The sequence below is a fragment of the Asterias rubens genome, chromosome 5 (genome assembly GCF_902459465.1).
Source record: "Asterias rubens chromosome 5, eAstRub1.3, whole genome shotgun sequence".
NCBI classification, from domain to species: domain Eukaryota; kingdom Metazoa; phylum Echinodermata; class Asteroidea; order Forcipulatida; family Asteriidae; genus Asterias; species Asterias rubens.
In genome coordinates, this window is record NC_047066.1 from 17,075,589 (window position 1) to 17,096,086 (window position 20,498).

A 20,498-nucleotide genomic window follows, 5' to 3' on the forward strand; every position below is an offset into this window, starting at 1 on the left:
CGATCCCCTGCTGCATGCACCAGTGGATTAGGTACCAGGCTAGTGCACACAGCCGGGCCGACCGGGTGCCCCCCTCGTGATTGATATACGCTACCACTGTAGCGTTGTCGGAGCGCACCAGGACGGCCTGCCCCTCTAACTGTGTCCGGAAGTGCTGGAGGGCATTTCGGACTGCCAGCATTTCCAGGACGTTGATGTGGGTTGAGTGGTGCTCCGGGGCCCAGACCCCCGCTATCTGGAGGGGGTCAGGGGTGGCCCCCCCAACCGTACAGAGACGCGTCAGTGACGAAGGTCGCTAACGATCGGGGAGGGCGGAACACTCGACCACGTGTGAGGTTGGCGTCCTCCACCCACCATTGGAGGTGGGGGGTCAGCCAAGGCGTGGTAAGCACCGAGAGGTTGACTGAATGACGACTGGGCCGGAAGTAGGAGAGGAGATGGAGCTGGATAGGCCTCATCTTCAGCCTGCAAAAATCGATCAGATATGGCCAGCATGGTATGCTGGCCATAAGGCCCAGTAGTCTGAGCCAAGCCACAGCCGGCGCCACCGTAGCCTGAAGGGAAAAGGGCAACGCACTGACACAGGTTCTGTACATGTTCCGCCGAAGGGCGGGCCAGAGCCCTTCGAAGGTCGAGAGCCGCACCGAGAAAGGTGGGCACCTGAGAGGGGATCGGGTGCGATTTCTTGGTGTTTACCAGGAACCCCAGGCTGGACGTGAGGCAACAAGTAATCATGAGCGCCGCGTCCGTTGCCTCCCGCGATCGGCCCACGATTAGCCATTACGAGGTATTGGAAAATCCGAAGTGCTGCCCTGATTGCCTGCACCACTCGGGTGAGAACCCGAGGGGAGGGGTTTGGGGTGTTCGGCCCTGATGGGAACGTGTAGGTAAGGGGGGGCCTCCTCATAGCCACACTCGATCGTCTCGAGGACCCAACTGTCGGCATGATCTGAGCCCAGGACCCCAAAAATTCCTGAAGGCGGCCTCCCACAGGTCCGTCGGTGGGAGGTTGCCTGGAGACAGGGAAGTCACTTCCGCCACGCCCCGATTACCTCCTCCATTTTCCCCCGCGCTTTGTCGGCAAATGGAAGGTTGGAGGAGGATGACCCCCTGTCCGCGGCGAGTTTGTCTGACGCGAAGTCCGGCAGGACCGGGGTCGAAAAATATTTATCAAAATCCCCGGCGGGGAACCGATAATATGAATCAGCCCGTTTGGGGTGGCCGGTTGCCGTTCGGGTTGGATAACCTCGTAAAAGACCGACACACCGACCGTCGTGGGGGAATCCACGTGGTCGGTGGGGCCGTGTACTCTGAGCCGTGTGGAGGGGGGGATGCCCTCTGGCTTCAGAGACCCCAAGGCGGTGCTGGGAGAGCGGGCAGTGAGCTCCGGAATGGAGCCACCCTTTGCCCTGCCTCTCTTGGGCGTTGCCCCGGCACCGGTTTTCTTGGCCTTCCCGGGGCATTTGACCTTCGATTGGGTTGACCCACGCATGCTGACCGAAGAGGGGGAGCGGGAAGCATCCCCTCTTTGATCGGTGGGTCCACTGACCGACGCAGCCGACTGAGGCTGCGGGGGAGTGTCGCCGGCGCACCCCTCCGAGGGCTCCGACTGTCCCGGGGGAACGGACGTAACCCCAGTATTGACAGTCGAAGCCCTCCCCAATTTCTTTACACTACTCATAATTTAACTTAAAGAAATCAAACTATTTTATTTCTCAAACTCTCTACAATAACAATCTATAACTCTACAACTTCTAATCTTTTTAAAAGCTCTCAGCAAAGGATAAGGCGTTTTTTATTTTATCACAAAAAGGGTGAACTGTTGGAAACAGATTTATTACGTGCTTACCCACTCGCGGCTAAGAGAAAAGAGGACGACTCCGTGGCAGGCATGTCGCGGGGCGTTGTGGGTAGGACGGTGGAGGGCGCTATTGTGTGTGTGTATAGGGAATATGCGAATTAGTAATTCGACTCTACCGGTAAGTAGAGTGAAGTAGACATGGTGTTTTTATTCTTCTCATTATAAATTTAAGGTCTGTGACGTCATCTTAGTTCTGAATCGTGATTGGTCGGCAAGAGTTTAATAACTACTAATGCGCGTTTTGTTCATTTTTTTTTTCTTCAATTAAATCTAGGCATATCAAAGAAACAGTTTGTGAACAAATTTTTGTGATGCAAAGTGTGTTTTCATAAGGGTTTCTAAAAGCGGTACTCATAAATGGTGGTCTTTCTTTGATGCTGAACAGAGAAAAATGACAGCTGACACACGCACGAGTCGTTACAGGTGGTCGAGTCAATACAGGCGTTTCTCCTAGGGGTATACAACTTCAAAATTGAATAACTTCCAAAGTGGCAAAAAGTCGCAACCAAATTTGGTTTAAGACTGTTCCTGAAGGTTCAGGATACTGAAAAAAGTTAGAATTTAAGCGGCAACCAGCGGCATTTTATATTTCCTATGTCTCTGATTGAAATGAATGAAAATGAGGAGGCATTTTATGGGATTTATCAGACCTTTTCAAACAGTAAACAGAAATTAAACTGATTATTAATTTAATTTTTACAAACAACCATCACGGTTTTAATGGCATTTTCTTTTTTGAGCCGTTCATCAGGGCAGCAAGTTAAAATACCCATTAAGTTCAACGGTTTGCCACACTTTTTTACCATTTTGTGTCTAAATAAAGTCGTAACCCGAATTTAGAAGAGATTTTTTTAATATTAATTCTTCCTTTTAACATACCCCTGGACTATTAAGAACAATAACAAAATGGAAGTACTGATTTTTGAAACAATCACCAGTTGCCTATTTTGGCGCAGTTTGACCTTGACCTGGCCCACTGTATTTCGTCTGCCCTGGTTAGATTGACAGGCTAGGAAATACAACTTTTAGGTCTCACTTCAGAAACCGGAGCCCTTGAGAGAGCGGTTGGAGTAGCAGGGTCCAAGGTACCTGAAGATAGAGGCCTGGAAGGCGTAGCTCCAGGACGCTTATGTGGTGTAGGTTTATCCTTCTTGTGCTTTTTAATGCTTGGATTAGAGACTTAAGGCCCCGGTGGGTCAGCCATAACAAGCACGTCTGAATAGCAAAAGGCCCGGAAAGCGTGTCCAGTAAGATTGCATCATTAAGCGTAGGGACTGGAGGCCCGAGAGGTGCAGCCATAGCATTAGCATCTGAAATAATACCAGGAGCCAAAGGCACGGAAAGCATGTCCGGAAAGCATGTAAAGGAAACAGAAATATCTCTCCTGGTGGAATCTGCAGAAGTTTCTTATCTTAAGAAAACAAAACAGTCAAGATAAATTAATAGTAAAGACGATACAACCTTTGCATACTCTTGTCCTTTACAAAGTAACAAAGAGTCTTTTACAATATGTTCGAAGACAGAAATCCAAAACACGTCCGTTCAGGTCAAACAATAGAGAAAAAGAGGTTGAATTATCAAACACATTTTTGTTGTTTGTTTGAATGATCTTCCCATCAAGGGAACTCGGCAAACTCCCACAAAGGGATATAAACACCAAGCGGGCCACAGCCAATCTCTCTAACAAACATTGGTTTAACGTCTATGATTATGAATTACAAAAATCAAGAAATTGTGATTCATTAACTAGACAACAACATTTATTCTAGTCATTGTAAAATCAGCGGTTAGCTGGGGGATTTGAACCCACAATCTCGTGATAGTAAGTCCTGCAGTCTAACCACTTCACCGCGGTGACCCCATGAGGACATGCATAGGGAATTGAGGCCGCTGTACTGAAAGCTAGGGCAAATAATATGCAATTGTAAGTTCAACAGGTAAGGGAGTCCATGAAGTGGAGTAAACCAATGGCTGATTATTTTTTTTCCCGCTTAAAGAAAGAGGAAATATATTTTGGCAAACACTGAACCGTCGTCGCTGCCCAATGAATAACGTAACCTACCCAAGCAAACTATTATTGCAAGAGTGCAGTTTATTTACTTGCGCAATAGGTGACACTTGATACTTGGCCAGTGAACAGGGCGAACATCGGGCTCCGTAATTTTGCCGTAAAATATGGAGATCCCCTGAACAATAAAAATCACCAAGTTTAGAGTACATGTAAGTACAATTCACGTGACATAGACAGCACTGGGAAAGTTAGGAGCTACTACGCTATCGGGTTTCTGTAAAACAGGGGTGAGAAAAGTAGTTTTTCATCAATAAATATTCACTTCAAATTTGAATTCACTGTTTCAGTGGTGTATCTTGGTATCACAACGCCCGCGCCTATAAAGCAACGCCCGCGCCTATAAAGCAACGCCCGCGCCTATAAAGCATCGCCTTAGAACTCTCATAACAACGCGTAGTTAATATACGCGCAGCGATTTCTAGTATCACATAACAATCAAAATCACGAATCAAAAAGTATGCTGCTGGAAATTGTTCTATCTGCCAAGTACTAGAGGAACGGGGGTCAAAGGATTAGGAATGACCGGGTTTGTGTTGAGTACTGAGCCACTTGTCACACAGCACCTCAAAAAGCCTCTCCTAATCAAACTCCTACTGCCCGGCTTCATACACCGATCTGAAATTTCAATCTGTGGGCAGAGGTGTGAAGGCGGGCTTCTGGCGCCTTAAAACCAGATGGCTCTGGGTAGATATGGCTCGTAAGCCCACCTAGGAGAAGGAAAACTCTGATCTCAAACCAACTGGACGGTTGATTGTGCAATTGCACACTCCGAGGCTGGCTTACAATCCACTCTAAACCTCTTTGTTGATGCTAACAAACGTCTGGGGCTGTCTCTCAACATTAGCAAAACTAAGGTGCCTCATCAACCTGCTCCTGGTCAACTCTTACCTGCTCCTAAAATCCTCATTGGTGGACAAGAACTTGAAAATGTAGAGCACTTTGCCTATCTCGGCAGTCACCTTTCTCAAAAAGCCAACAGCGATAACGAGATTCATCACAGAATGAAATGTGCATTGTGTTTTCAATAATCATGATCTATGAACTCACACCAAACTTCTTGTATATAGTGCTGTTGTTATCCCCTCGCTATTGTACTGTTGTGAAACTTGGGTTACATATCGCAGGAACCTGCTGACATTGGAACGCTACCACCAGCGCTACCTCAGAAGGATTCTCAACAGCTCACTAAAGCAAAAACCACCAGCATTGAAGCTATAATCATCAAACACCAGCTGAGATGGTCTGGCCATTGCGTAAGGATGTCAGACGAGCGCCTTCCTAAAAAAGTACTCTACTCTCAGCTTAAGACAACGGAAGCGCTATAAAGACACCCTAAAGGCATCGCTACAAATGTTTTAAGTATCAATACTGCTTCCTGTGAGGACCTGACAGCAGATCGAGCATCATGGAGGCAACTGTTGCACAGAGGCACGGCTAAATTTGAAATGAATGGACTAGCTCGCAACAGCTAAGCGTCAGCAGAGAAAGGAGAGGAAACGTAAGAGACATCTCCATGGTCCAACCCTCCCAATAACTACAACCTGTGACATCTGCCTGAGAGTATGTGGCTCACGGATCGGACTTTTGAGTCACCTTAGGCACCAGCTACCTTAACCCTAAAACTTTGTTTATTCTATGGAGAACATCTTCCTCGACATCGAGGGATTGTTTATTATTATTATTAAGTCAGTACCAACGACATCAATATTGTGTGCCTAACTTGCGCCATTTTTGTGGCCGAAACTTTCAGACTTGTGACACTTTTAGACGTGGCGTAACTTTTGTGAAATCAGTGAAACTCTAAACATGAATGAGTGAAGCAATTTACGCCATAAACAGTGCGCAAGTGGACTTACGCAATTGCGTAAAGTTTTGTCAAATCGGCTGCAGAATATCCAGATAAAATTTAGCATTTCAGACATGTTCCAATTGAGCATGTTCCAACTGAATTGTTTTTCTCTGTTGGGTTGTGTCCCAAAATGTCCCGAGATTCCACAGTACTAAGATCTGATTTTAGGTAATCCAAGCAAAATCCTTGTTCCTGATATTTTCATACACATTGAAGAAACATGCCTTTAACACATGTTACTGATATGCACCTTGTAAATAAAATACCTGCCAATTGAAAATTCATATTTGTCTTCAGATAGCCAATAATCTTTGTCCAAGCTGTGCCTTCTGGCATCTTAAGACACAATTAAGTCAATCATCCCGAGCCGTGACACTTGTGTCCTCAAGCAAGACACCTAACCATTACTTCGTTCATCGGATGGGAAGTAAAGCTTTTGGTCCCATGTGTTGTATAAACACATGTAAATGAACCCAGTGCACTAACCGAAAAGAGAAGGGGTTCGTGCGAGTGTTCCTGGCTGGATTGGCAGCATTTTGTGCCACAGCACCTTGTAACCCATACATGCTAAGGATTAGGTCTTATATCTCAAACTTCGTCCCACTCCTTGCAGTAATAATACCTGCCGTCGATTTCACAAAACTCTTCCTAACTTAAGACTAATCTTAGGACTTAGGACGAGTCCCAACCATGCACTGTAGCATGCAGACCTTAAGATTAATCCTAAGTTAGGACGAGTTACTCGTCCTAACTCGAGATAAGACAAGTCCTAACTCTTTGTGAAATCAACGGCTGGTGCTTTGTATCCTTTGGCAAAAGGCACGTTATAAATACGATTACTATTACTATTGGCGATTCAATGATATAAAAAGGCTAGTTATATAATTCTGAGGCTGTTACCTGAGAGGAGTTTTTCACAGTTTGTGTTACCATTATGGCTGCGTAGAGGCGCATAAATCCAGACATTCTTTTCAAGTATTTGTCTTGTTTCTCTATAGTCCCATCACTCGCATAGTTGTACCCAAGAGATCTATAAACAAACCACATATGAATAATATTACTTGTTGAACTTAAAGGCACTGGACACTATTGGTAATTTTCAGCAAAAAACATACTTGGGAAGGAGCAATGGAGAGCTGTTGATAGTATAAAACACTGTGAGAAACGGGTCCTCTGATGTAATGCAGTTTTTGAGAAAGAAGTAATTTCTCATAAGATATAGTCTCAAATTCAAGCATCTGATCAATGAAGGCACACAGCTTGTGCGACAAGGTTTTTTTGTCTTTCTATTATTCTCTTGCACCTGCGATGATTCAGCATTCTCCCAAAGATTATCATACTTTTTGAAAACTTAATCTCATCTCAGTTTGTACTCTGAAGAAACATTTTGCCCTCCCATGGTTGTTACCTTAAACTACTTCAGTTCTAACTGCACAATTGCAAGCTTTTTAAAATCTAAGCGACTACATTTTTGTAGATTGTTTGTGTCCTATTTACATGTACATGTACATGTAAATTCATGGTTTTGAATAGAGTCCCATGCATTAATGATAATAATAAAAAAGGTATTTATAATGCGCTTTTCCAAAACATGATCAAAGCGCATAATAAAGAAAAGGATGAATTAAAACTAGCTTGTAACACATCATTAATCTACTATTTTAGGAAAAAGATAAGTTTTAATTTTTTTCTTAAGAGTAACACAAGAAGATTTACTGATATTAATTGGGAGATTGTTCCAAAGTTCAGCAGCAGAGCGTGAGAAGGCAAGTTTGCCATGAGTTAATCTGGACTCATGAGTGTTGAAGACAGTGGACACTATTGGTAATTGTCAAAAACCAGTCTTCTCACTCGGTGTATCTCAACATATGCATAAAATAACAAACCTGTGAAAATTTGAGCTCATCGGTCGTCGAAGTTGCGAGATAATAATGAAAGAAAAAACACCCTTGTCACATGAAGTTGTGTGCTTTTAGATGGTTGATTTCGAGACCTCAAATTCTTAACTTGAGGTCTTGAAATCAAATTCAGGGGAAAAAAACTTCTTTCTCGAAACCTATGTCACTTCAGAGGGAGCCGTTTCTCACAATGGTTTATACCATCAACCTCTCCCCATTACTCATTACCAAGTAAAGTTTTATGCTAATGATTATTTTGAGTAATTACCAATAGTGTCCACTGCCTTTAAATATTGTGTGCGTTTGGCTGAAATGGGGTGCTGTGGCAATTTTGATGTACCAATCAAAATAGAATCGCATCATGACTAAGATTTATTCAAACCCACACTCGATGACTTAACCACCGGGACTTGAATCTGGTGTACTAGACTGCTGGATCACTATGGTTTGTAAAATTCGACATGTAAACGAAAGTCTTTAGTGGTTACATACTTATAATAGTCTTCATTTGATTGCTGCTGACCCTTGGTGATGTTGTAGGGTACCAAGAAAGGACACTTGAGGTAGAAGTGAGCCAAAATAAGCTCTCCGATTTCTGGAAAATCACACCACAATGCAACAACAACAGCTGCATTTGGAAACGCAGAATCATGGTTTGAAGACACCTGCTCATCACTTTGTTTCTGTTCATGCAGAGTAAAAATAAAATTCACATTACGTTTTTGCATAGAATCAGGCCTCATTCTGATCAACAAACAAACAAACAAACAAACAAACAAACAAACAAACAAACAAACAAACAAACAAACAAACAAACAAACAAACAAACAAACAAACAAACAAACAAACAAACAGACAGACCCTGTGTGCAATTTGGGGACCGGCTGTTGGGCACCTATAAAACCAACATTTGGGGACCAGTATGTGTCCTTACAGCAAATCGAGGACCGATTTCTGAAACATATTGTTTTCAATAGATTGTACATAAATTATAATAATTATGCTCAAATTAACGAACATTCACAACAATCTAACAGTGTTAATGAAGAAAAGAGGAATTTAAATGCAAAATCCCACACTTTTGCACTTTTACAGTTTTAACGCCATTAGAAAAATCCTTCAAGAAATACAGCTCAAATGTCAACTGTTTTGTGTAATTAGTGCTGCGTTAATTGCTGTAGGAAAATTGTTTTTATAAAAACAAAGCATGCTGAATGTATACTATATGCAATTTCGGGACCACACAAACAATTAATATGTATATGATGTGCAATTTGGGGAACAAACAACAATATGCTTGCTTGGTGCAATCTCGGGACCAAACAAACAAACATTATGTACAAATGGTGCAATGTGGGGACCGGAGAGTTTGCATGGTTTGTGCAACCTGGGGACCATTTATTAAATGTTTGTGTAATCGTTTCTTAACCAGGCTGTAGAACACAAGAGACAATTAAGCACATTATTGTTTAAAAGAAGGAGTTAAACCGTAATGGGAATTAATTGTAACGGTCGCGCGGCGGCTCTGCTTACAATAAAACTAACAACTAGATCTATACACTTTTTTCTAAGGCAGGTTTTGGGCAAATTTCTTGATAATGAGGTACATACTGAATTTATAGCATATGGATACAACGTAGGTGTGTTACGGAAATCGGCTTGATTTGATTGATTTTACTTTCTGTTTCATGAAAGATTTGGGGCTCAGTGGCAACCAATGTTAATCCATGCTAAGTATAGTAAGATCGAGGGATAAACCAAACAGTATGTCTAGGCTATGATGTGCAATTCAGGAACCAAACAAATGCGTGCTTGGTGCAATCTCGGGACCAAACAAACAAACATTATGTACAAATGGTGCAATGTGGGGACCCGAGAGTTTGCATGGCCTGTGCAATCTGGGGACCATTTATTAATGTTAGTGTAACCGTTTCTTAACCAGGCTGTAGAACACAAAGGACATTTAAGCACATTATTGTTTAAAAGAAGGAGTCAAACCGTAACGAGAATTTGTTGTAACGGTCGCGCGGCGGATCTGCTTACAATAAATCAACAACTTCATGGGGCTTATACTGTTTTTTAAGGCAGGTTTGGGGGAAAATATTTAATAATGAGGACCGTACGGATGTTATACAACATTATTGTTTTTAGCATTTGAATACATCGAAGATGTGTTACGGAAAGTTGTCTGTATTTAAAACAAATCTGTAAACTCTTGATCACCATGCTATTTTTGTAATCCATTGATCCATTGCATGAAACAAAGACAATTCAGGGGCATCAGTGGGCTGGGGGTGCTTTTGTAACATTCCATAGACATCATCCCAAAAATAATTTGGTAGCTTTTGCTAACCACGTGCATTAAGTGCGTTTGCCGTGACTCGCATGACAAACTCGAGGGTGTTTTTTTTTTTTTTTTTTTTTTTAAGTAGAAGGCCCAGGTAAAAAACTAATGTTTCATGATTTCTTTTTCAAAACCTGAATTTCAAGGATTTTTCAGACTTTTGTGTACACCTTTTGCTGTCGCAAAAATAATAAAGAATATTTTCATAAAGTCTTTTAAGAAGAAGAAGCACCAGGTGTTCTTGTTTTAAAATAATTGTAAAAAACTTCAACGATAACCTTTTTGACAATTTTACTATGAAGCGCAAATACCACTGAATGGCTGATACATTTCCCGACCAGGTTTAATTAACACGCAATGGCTTTTACAATTAACTTTAAAGATTTCCCTCAGCGGTTTGGCTTGGGTTGTGGTCATTTACAAGAGAATGTCAGAGCCGCAGAATAGAAAAAACATTGCTTGAATTGGGGAAGCTCCCCCTTGCCCAAATCTGGGGCGATGCATGTTCTTTCTAACCCTAACCCTGATCCTAACCCTAACCCTAACTGGCGGTTTTACAACATTTGAGGTCGCCCTTGCAAGCAACCTCGTTTTCCGAGACAGTGTGCTGTATCGCTCCCTTGCAACCAACTGTTTGCTAACGGTGGCGCGGGACCGCACTTCCACAGGAACGAGTGTGTTAAAGAGCGGCCTCAAACGGTTACATCTGTCAAGTATACAGATGGGCATTCGTCAAGATCAGTGATTTTATCATCCTTTCAAAATAAAAAATTGCAAAATCAGGACGATTCTAATTATCACCAACATCTCATGAATACTTCAAGATAGCTTCAAGTAAAGACAACTAGAATAAAGCACTCTCACACTTATTATAGGCCTAGTATTCGTAACCACTCGGACCAACCATTCGAAAGATGTTGAAAAAAAATTAATAATAAAAAGGTTACAGGTCCTTACTACCAATAGTGTAAGATTTCCAAATTCGTTCGAATAAGATGAAACACTATTTTACAAGTATAGCGGGTTGAGGCCTTTTAAAATCAACAAATACAGTGCCACGACAGACTTCATAACACCCTGCCCATAGGCAGGGATGTATAGGCAGGTATGATCTTTATGATATTCTACCACATTGAACAAAAAACAATATTTTGCTAATTTTGTAGAACCACTCTAATCATCTATTTTTATAACCCATTGTTTGCCATTAGGTATCACCTTACTACCCTAATTTAAAATTTAAAGATTAGTACACGACTCAGAAATGAGAAAACCTTTTGTATCGATACATTTACATCTATAAGTATACAATGAAAGTAACTTTTGAACGGTAAAAGAAACATTACAAAGACTACAATAAGATCAAAGTAATATTAATGGAAGTTTTCAACAATGACGCCTTAATCTTAATATATAAATCATGTTTTAGAGCCAACTCATCACTGGTGGCCTTTTTCATGTCAAGCATTTTCGTGATTGTGCTTTTATCGCATCAATTTTAGCTAAATACTTTTTATTTCTGTCAGAATATTGTAGGCAAACAACACTTATCAACATGCTATCACTGATTATTAATGTAAGTATCGAATACAACACTTCATTTCAATTTTGTTTCCTTCAAACTCGGGCGTGGGGTTTATATTGGAAGGCGAACCTATATTACTTTCACAATTAGATAAGGGATAAAAACAATTAATATGTATTCATGATGTGGATTCGGGGAACAAACAACAATATGCGTGCTTGGTGCAATCTCGGGACCAAACAAACATACATTATGTACAAATGGTGCAATGTGGGGACCGGAGAGTTTGCATGGTTTGTGCAATCTGGGGACCATTTATTAAATGTTTTTGTAATCGTTTCTAAACTAGGCTGTAAAACAATAAGGACGATGAAGTACAATATTATTAAAAAGAAGTACTTCCACCGTAATGGGAATTAATTGTAAATGTCGCGCGGCGGCCCGACTTGCAATAAAACTAACAACTCTATACACTTTTTTCTAAAGCAGGTTTTGGGCAAATTACTTGATAATGAGGAACATACTGAATTTATACAATTTTGGTTATAGCATATGGATACAACGAAGGTGTGTTACGGAAAGGTGTTTAAACAATTCACTAAAAAGTAAATTTCACTAATTATAGTATTTTGTTGTGTTGCAATCATCATTTGCACCAAAGGACAAGAAAATAATAGCTGATTTTTTTTTTTTTTGCACATTTGTATTTGTTTGTGTTCCAATCACTTCGGCTTGATTATTAGATGCATTTTACTTTACGGTTTCATGACAACATTTACCTAACTCTTCTTCAAGGTTATTGTTAATCCATGTTTAGATTAATGCAATCAAGGGATAAACCAAACAGTATGTCCATGATGTGCAATTTGGGGAACAAACAACAATATGCGTGCTTGGTGCAATCTCGGGACCAAACAAACAAACATTATGTACAAATTGTGCAATGTGGGGACCGGAGAGTTTGCATGGCCTGTGCAATCTGGGGACCATTTATTAAATGTTTGTGTAATCGTTTCTTAACCAGGCTGTAGAACACAAGAGACAATTAAGCACATTATTGTTCAAAAGAAGGAGTTAAACCGTAATGGGAATTAATTGTAAATGTCGTGCAGCGGCCCGACTTGCAATAAAATTAACAACTCTATACACTTTTTTTCTAATTAAAGCGGTTTTGGGCAAATTACTTGATAATGAGAAACATACTGAATTTATACAATTTTGGTTATAGCATATGGATACAACGAAGGTGTTACGGAAAGGTGTTTAAACAATTCACTAAAAAGTAAATTTCACTAATTATAGTATTTTGTTGTGTTGCAATCATCATTTGCACCAAAGGACAAGAAAATAATAGCTGATTTTTTTTAATTTTTGCACATTTGTATTTGTTTGTGTTCCAATCACTTCGGCTTGATTATTAGATGCATTTTACTTCACGGTTTCATGACAACATTTACCTAACTCTTCTTCAAGGTTATTGTTAATCCATGTTTAGATTAATGCAATCAAGGGATAAACCAAATAGTATGTCTATGATGTGCAATTTGGGGAACAAACAACAATATGCTTGCTTGGTGCAATCTCGGGACCAAACAAACAAACATTATGTACAAATGGTGCAATGTGGGGACCGGAGAGTTTGCATGGCCTGTGCAATCTGGGGACCATTTATTAAATGTTTGTGTAATCGTTTCTTAACCAGGCTGTAGAACACAAGAGACAATTAAGCACATTATTGTTCAAAAGAAGGAGTTAAACCGTAATGGGAATTAATTGTAAATGTCGTGCAGCGGCCCGACTTGCAATAAAATTAACAACTCTATACACTTTTTTTCTAATTAAAGCGGTTTTGGGCAAATTACTTGATAATGAGAAACATACTGAATTTATACAATTTTGGTTATAGCATATGGATACAACGAAGGTGTTACGGAAAGGTGTTTAAACAATTCACTAAAAAGTAAATTTCACTAATTATAGTATTTTGTTGTGTTGCAATCATCATTTGCACCAAAGGACAAGAAAATAATAGCTGATTTTTTTTAATTTTTGCACATTTGTATTTGTTTGTGTTCCAATCACTTCGGCTTGATTATTAGATGCATTTTAATTTACGGTTTCATGACAACATTTACCTAACTCTTCTTCAAGGTTATTGTTAATCCATGTTTAGATTAATGCAATCAAGGGATAAACCAAATAGTATGTCTATGATGTGCAATTTGGGGAACAAACAACAATATGCTTGCTTGGTGCAATCTCGGGACCAAACAAACAAACATTATGTACAAATGGTGCAATGTGGGGACCGGAGAGTTTGCATGGTTTGTGCAATCTGGGGACCATTTATTAAATGTTTGTGTAAAAGTTTCCAAACGAGTTTTGAAAACCCAAGATCTGTCACTAAGGACTTTTCAAACAGAGTAAACTTACGCAATCTCACGTTGCCGGACTATGTTCGAAACCATTGCCAGTCTACAGTTATTATTATTTTTTGTCGTTAGTGTTTGGTTAAATAAACATTACACTTTAAAGATTATCCCCCATGGTTCGATTATTGAACTAAACTCAGGGCCGGGGAGGTATGTTCGGGTTTAGTCATTTACAATAACCGCAGAATAGAAAAAAAACATTGCTTGATTTTTGAGAGGGTCCCTTTGTCCAAATGTGGTAGATTCTTTGCCATTACCCTATCATCCAATACTTAACCCCAACTCTTTGTTGCCAATAAGGTATGTAAGAAGGCATCTATGATGTCCATTCATGTAAATTGTTCAAAAGCAATGTTTTAAAAGTACACCTCTAAATAATGAGCAAGGGAATACAAACGATGTAAAAGTGAACCATTTTTCTTTATTTAAATGTTACCATAAAACTCTACACCTTCAATTGCAAAGTGCTGTTTGATATACGGTTACAAACATGCTGATAAAAGGGGGAAGAGTACACCCCCCCCCCCAAAAAAAAAAAAAAAAAAAAAAAGAATACCTCACCTCACCTCAAAACACCCACAACAATAACACTGACGGTAGGCCACTTAAGCGCTATTTGATAATTGTAATTAACTGAACTTGGGACCATTCTTTTTACAAAAACTACTTGTCCTTCACTATAAAAGAAAACATGTTGAAAGAATTTAATTTTTTATTCTCTTAAAAAAATGCATTGTTATAATTTTTACTCTGAGTGTTTTTGTAAATCTCAAACACATCTAGATTTACTTTCTGTGTTTTCCATAGATGTTGCCAACGTTTTTTTTTAGCTTTTAAGTATTTTTAAATGTTGCTGTTTGAGGTTTTCAACAATAGACCCCACAGCAGGTCTTCTATTAATTCCGGTAGATGCAGAACCCCAACCCTATATTTCTATGCCAACTATTATTGCAGCTATACTTGTTGTGGGGAATACATACAGCACGTAGGCTATGCTGTGCAAATATTCTCAAAATTGTAACGTTTGAAAGAAAGAATACAAAAGTGCTATAGGTCATAATGGGATGTTTGTAAACATCAGAAACCTTGTAATTGATAATTTGATAGACTCACCTCTTCAAGTGTCTTATAAGTGCATGATAAGCACAGAGCCTGTCTTTCCCAATGATAGGCCTTTTCGATTTTTTATTTCGAAATTGAATAAGAACATATTAATTGTAAACCTAAAAGGTCAAGATAAGGTTTGTTTAAGCCATTTTTTGCGTTAAACAATACAACTGAATATGAAATTTTACTGCCATTCTATAAAAATTGATTCCTATATTTATAGCCTATAGCCTAATAATATAGACAAACAGAGCTATTTATTACAAACTTTGCTGCCAAAAAAGAAGTTTGATTTGCCTTAAAGCGCATCAGACCACACTATTCATTTGGAAGTAGCATTTATACCATTGTTACCCTAATGAAAAACCAATTAAGAAGAGGGTAAGCAGATTTTTAGAAATATGAAATTATAATTTAGTTTTCAAACACCTACTGTAAGCATGCATAGAACATATAACGAGTTTAGTTTAAGTGTATCGCTTTTGAGGTTCCCTGTTCCATTACCAGAAAGGTACTGTACTAGTCATAGCAAACACTTTGTTTCATTCCATTCATGATTTCTTTCATGTATTTTAGATTAACAAAACAAAAGCATCGTGTAAATGAAAGTAGATCAGAGACTGCATGTCTAGAAACAATTAAACACAACAAAACTTTATAAAAACAAGTCAACAGATTCAGGTTGTCGATAATGTTAAAAAGAACAGTTTTGAAACCATATTTCATTAGTTGCCACCCACATTTTGTTCGGTTAAGGTACAACACACCAAAACAACTCTAATACAATCAAAATACATCAACCAAAATAATATTACTTTTAAAGTTCACAAAGAAGCAGCCTTCTGTTGTTGATGTAATATAATTCTGTAAAGTGTTGTTGATTGTGGGTTTTGATGCCCATAGTTGTTGTTTGGAAGACTTAAAATAATCTAAAATTAAAGTTTCAAACTGAATTCATCACGTTTTTATGATTAAGATAAAACAAGGTCAACCCACCATAAAATCTCTTTATCAAAAAATACATGCAGCCAAAGGTATTATCATAAATTCTACGGTTTTCCATTGGTAATGCATGCCAACCACCTGACCAGTATAAACAAATCAACAAATGCAACCGAAATATATGCCACCAATTTAAATGATTATATGCCACAAAAAAGAGGCGAACCAAAACCATTGTAAAAAATAAAGAATTTAAGCATACAAATTAGACCATCATGTCGCCTGGAAAATCGTTATTAGAAATTAGCAACATACAACAAACCTTGCGCACATAAATTGAAAACAAGTTTTGTACAAAAAAAGTCCCTCGCGATTTACTTAAAATTTCGACCGATAAGTACTTAAACAAAACAACATTTAACTAATTTCTCAAAGTGCTAAAAAGGCACAAAATTTCACTAATTTTCTGTTAATCTCGGTCGTTGATATAAAATAAGGGGGGATTTTAAATGGAGTTCAAACATTCACGGGGTACAGTAATGACACATGATATCAGAAGAAACTTGTTAATAGACACTGGATATTCTGCTGGAAAAAGATCAACTTACGGATGAAAGGGAAGCATGTGTACTGTATTAAAGAATTCTAGAGATAAACTTCAGGATGGAGAAGAAGATCTGTTTGTAGTGTGTGAATGAAACAAGAAAACAGATTGGCTAGACTGTATGAGAAATCAACATAAAAATGTATTGAAAACACTAAAAACAATAAAATGTGTGTTTATGCCAATCTGATCACATATTTTCACCCCAAAATATAAGAAAAAAAAGGGAAAAAAAAAAAAAGCAACTTCCCCTCCAACGAGGCTTCAAAATGTAGAAGTCCTGCCACAGAAAGAAAACAGTCTCAAAACAAAAGTTGTTTGCTTTAGCCCGAACCCCTAAAAATATAGTTTGAGCTTCAGAAGGAAGACAAAGGCAAAATCACTACATTCATAATGACATCAGGCATCTGCACAATATGAAATCAAATGATACAGGGAAAAAATGAGTGAGAGCAGGGGGTATAGACACTTGCATTACTCCAAGGAAAGGAGATTTTCAAAAATGTAGGTAGAGTTTATTTGTCTTTGTTTCTGTGCCTCTAAAAGAAACTCTGCAAAGACCATGAGAACAAGGATAGTTACAATGATGACACCTTGATCAGATAATTTGAAAGATTTGGAAGTGCTGTGGCACCACAACAAACTGTTTGATAACGCGTTAAATCAGGCGAAATGGAAGTAAACTTAGTATGAACTATGAAGACAGTGGACACTGCAAAAACTAATGAACATTAACTCTTCCTCTTTTGGAAATTGCAAAACATGTAAATGTAAAAACAATTCCAACTGGGCATAAGTCAATTTTGTCTATGGGAGTTTCAAACTATTGGACATCAAGTTCCAGTCGTGTCAATTTTGCTTTGTCCTTGAGGTTCATATTATGTATTTTATTTCTCAACTCTGTCCATGACTTGCCCTCAACAAGTGCTCCCCCTCTTTTCAAAAGGACCAATCACAGAGTCTTTCCGGGCACTCTTTTTGACCGCACCTCCTTTTGACCCAGAATAAATTGTTCTTGTTTTTTTGTCCATTTGCAATATTTTCTGAGATTTTGGGGGTTCCCACTTTTTGAAATCGATGCCCGAGGTTTTAGACAGGGTTTTTTTCTTTGGTTGTCCACGTCCACGTGAGTGTCTACTATTGTCATCTTCCATTTCCTGATCTATACAGTCCAGTTCACCTTCCATTGCATCGTCTTCATGGTCTGAGTCATCTTCACTGTCACTTTCCTCGTAGGTAGGAGGTAGTGACTCGTCCTTTGATAGACTCACCTCTTCAAGTGTCTTACCCTTAAATTGAGACGTTTTTCCTTCCTGAGCAAGGTTCAACAACTTGCTCATTTTGGCCAGAAGGAGTGTTTCCATCGGAAGTCGATAATATTCACGATGAACTGTAACATCATGGCCCATGTGGTTAGCCAGTTGCTCAAGTTCATTGTCTTTGAGGTCAAGTAGTTGGGAAAGTGTGGCCAGGTGCTTCTGTAGTTTAGTGCACCTGACATTTTCTGGATGTTTTAGTTTAGGTGTTGCCACAGACGCAAGTTGGGCCATTACCTGGTATGCCCTGATGGGAGTGGAGGCACTGTCACTCTCTCTTGAAAACATATACAGTTTGCCTGCATTGTGCTCGTCAAGAAGGTCCATACTCTCCTTTAAGTGGGGAGGGAGTAGTATTGGAACTCCTCTTCCTCTTTTGCCCCTTACAATAATGCTCTCAGGGGCAGTGAGGGACTTCCTTAGTTCATCATGGACTGTTTTTTTTTTGCAATACTGTCCATGTAGTGTTTAACAGTAAGGAGTTCAACTTCCTTTGGACATCTCCTGTTGTACAGAATGACCTGAGCTAATGTGACTCTTGCCAGTTCTGTGTACGTAGCATCGGAGAATCCTGCTGCTTTCAAGCTTTCTTCGCTACGCTTTAAGAAAGCATTGAATTTAACGCAGTCCTCAGTTAGAGGGAGAATCTTGGGAGATTTCCAGGATCTCTCTTGCTGTGGACGATGAGTCCCTGCAGATACATGAACTTTCCACTCGCACACACAAAATGGCAGGGGACCGGTCCTTTTCAGTAGCTGGTCCCCGGTGCTGGAACGCCCTACCAAGTCATATTCGGAACACCAACACACTCCAGACATTCAAGAGTAAATTAAAAACACATCTATTCTCATAATCGTCTTTTCCGTAGCACTCTTCCAGTGCATTGAATTTTGTAAATGCGCTTTATAAGTCTCGTTTATTATTATTATTATTATTATTCTAACATGGACACATTATCACGACTTTGTTGTCGAATATAGTTATTCTTAACAACAGTAGCCAAGTCTGTCAGGGCAAAACCAACCCTTAAAGCGGTAGAGTACGCATGATAGGATTGGTTACTTTCGTCATAACCAGACAAAGTGAGAGCCGCTTTGACAACATTATCAAAGGAGGATGGCACCACTAAGTCCTTTGCCTGCTCAATTGTGCTGCTTGTCTCCCTAGAAATTTCAAGCACCTTGGCTAATGTCCTCATCTTTTCCCTGGCCTTATCCCCCCTTCTAACCGAGTTACACTTGGAAAAGACATGGCCTCCAACCTGAAGTATATCCCTATCATTCCTTACAATTAGTGACACCTGATCTCTTTTCATGTCCTGGAGGATATTACTTACCTGGAATGTAACGTTGAATTCGGTTGGGATAAGCAACCGTCCATTCCTAACGGGGTTATTCGTAAATTGGTTTGTATCTTTGACACATGGACAACTTAATTTGTGCTTCCAGAGGGAAAGGCGGTGAAAATATCCAAGACACTGGCTGCAGGGCACATAATCATTAACTGTATGCTTCCCCACTCTATTATCACGAGGCCTTTTTCGTACTACTAGATCTTGTTTTTCACACTGATGTACTTCAATGTTATGTGCGTGGTTGCCAAGGTTTGTTATATGTTGCCACTTGCGCCGCCTTTGTTTCAATTCCTCATTTGGGATGGCTAGAGCCTCTGCTACAAGAGTCTCTTTGGAATGGAAACGTGTGCAATGGCGCGCAAGTTTTCTTTGTTTGATTTCGCAGTAAAGGCAATAATTGCCCTTGCAAGTACTTACATCGGCAACATACATTTCAGCTGCGTTTGCTGATTTGTTTTTTGTGGGGTGGTTGGTTGACGTGCTGGGGCTATTTGGGTGTTCACTACATGTAGGTTGATTTATCTATATATAAAAACAAAACAAAACAAAAAACAAAGGGGAAATAAATAAAACTAAAATGTCCCTATTTCCTTTAAATGATAGGTTTCTTAATTAAGGGGTTTTGCCATGCAAGAGGTGTCTTCATTTTGCACTAATTAGGCTTCCTGGAGATAAGAAGTGCTTGCATTTTCAAGAGTTTGATGTTATTTTAATGTTATGGTTGCTGCAATTACCAATTGATTGTATACGATTAAGAGGTCCACTATTCACAATTCTGCTGTTAATCTCTTTAGTTTGATTTGTGTCACAAGTGTGATTGTCTCTTACATGTTCTTACATGTTCTGGTGCCTCAGATTCCTCCTCTGCACTGCTGTCATCAGAGGAGCTTTCAGAAGGCTTGTAATCAGTCCCTGATGACTCGTTGTCATCATCAGATCGATCACTCTAAAAAAGAAAAGAAAAACAATGAAACAAAATTAATTACTACAATAAATTAATTAATTACTACAATGTGCTCTTGTATGCTCTTGTAATTATTAAAAACATCGTGTTACTACACTGCAAAAACTTGGGTGTTAAATTGATTCTTCCTGGTATCTATATGTGACAACACCAACGTGGTGTTATTTATCCCCATTACTATATCGTTGGTGAAATTAACACCGTGTCGGTGTTGTCACATAGATAACAAGA

At 39.5% G+C, this 20,498-nt stretch overlaps 1 protein-coding gene across 2 annotated transcripts in view; it reads right to left on the minus strand.

Annotated features, from left to right (window-relative positions):
• The window catches only part of LOC117289963 (nucleoporin GLE1-like), a 53,851-nt gene that overhangs the window by 19,094 nt on the left and 14,259 nt on the right, over window positions 1-20,498 (minus strand). Inside the window, exons 2-3 of one of the 2 annotated variants that reach the window (XM_033771172.1) lie at window positions 8,172-8,362; window positions 6,682-6,811 (exon numbers count right to left, since the gene is read on the minus strand). In XM_033771172.1, the coding sequence (XP_033627063.1) occupies window positions 6,682-6,811; window positions 8,172-8,362 (321 nt within the window). Of the gene's footprint in view, window positions 1-6,681; window positions 6,812-8,171; window positions 8,467-20,498 lie in introns of those variants that run through there. The other variant, XM_033771171.1, reaches the window with a different exon arrangement.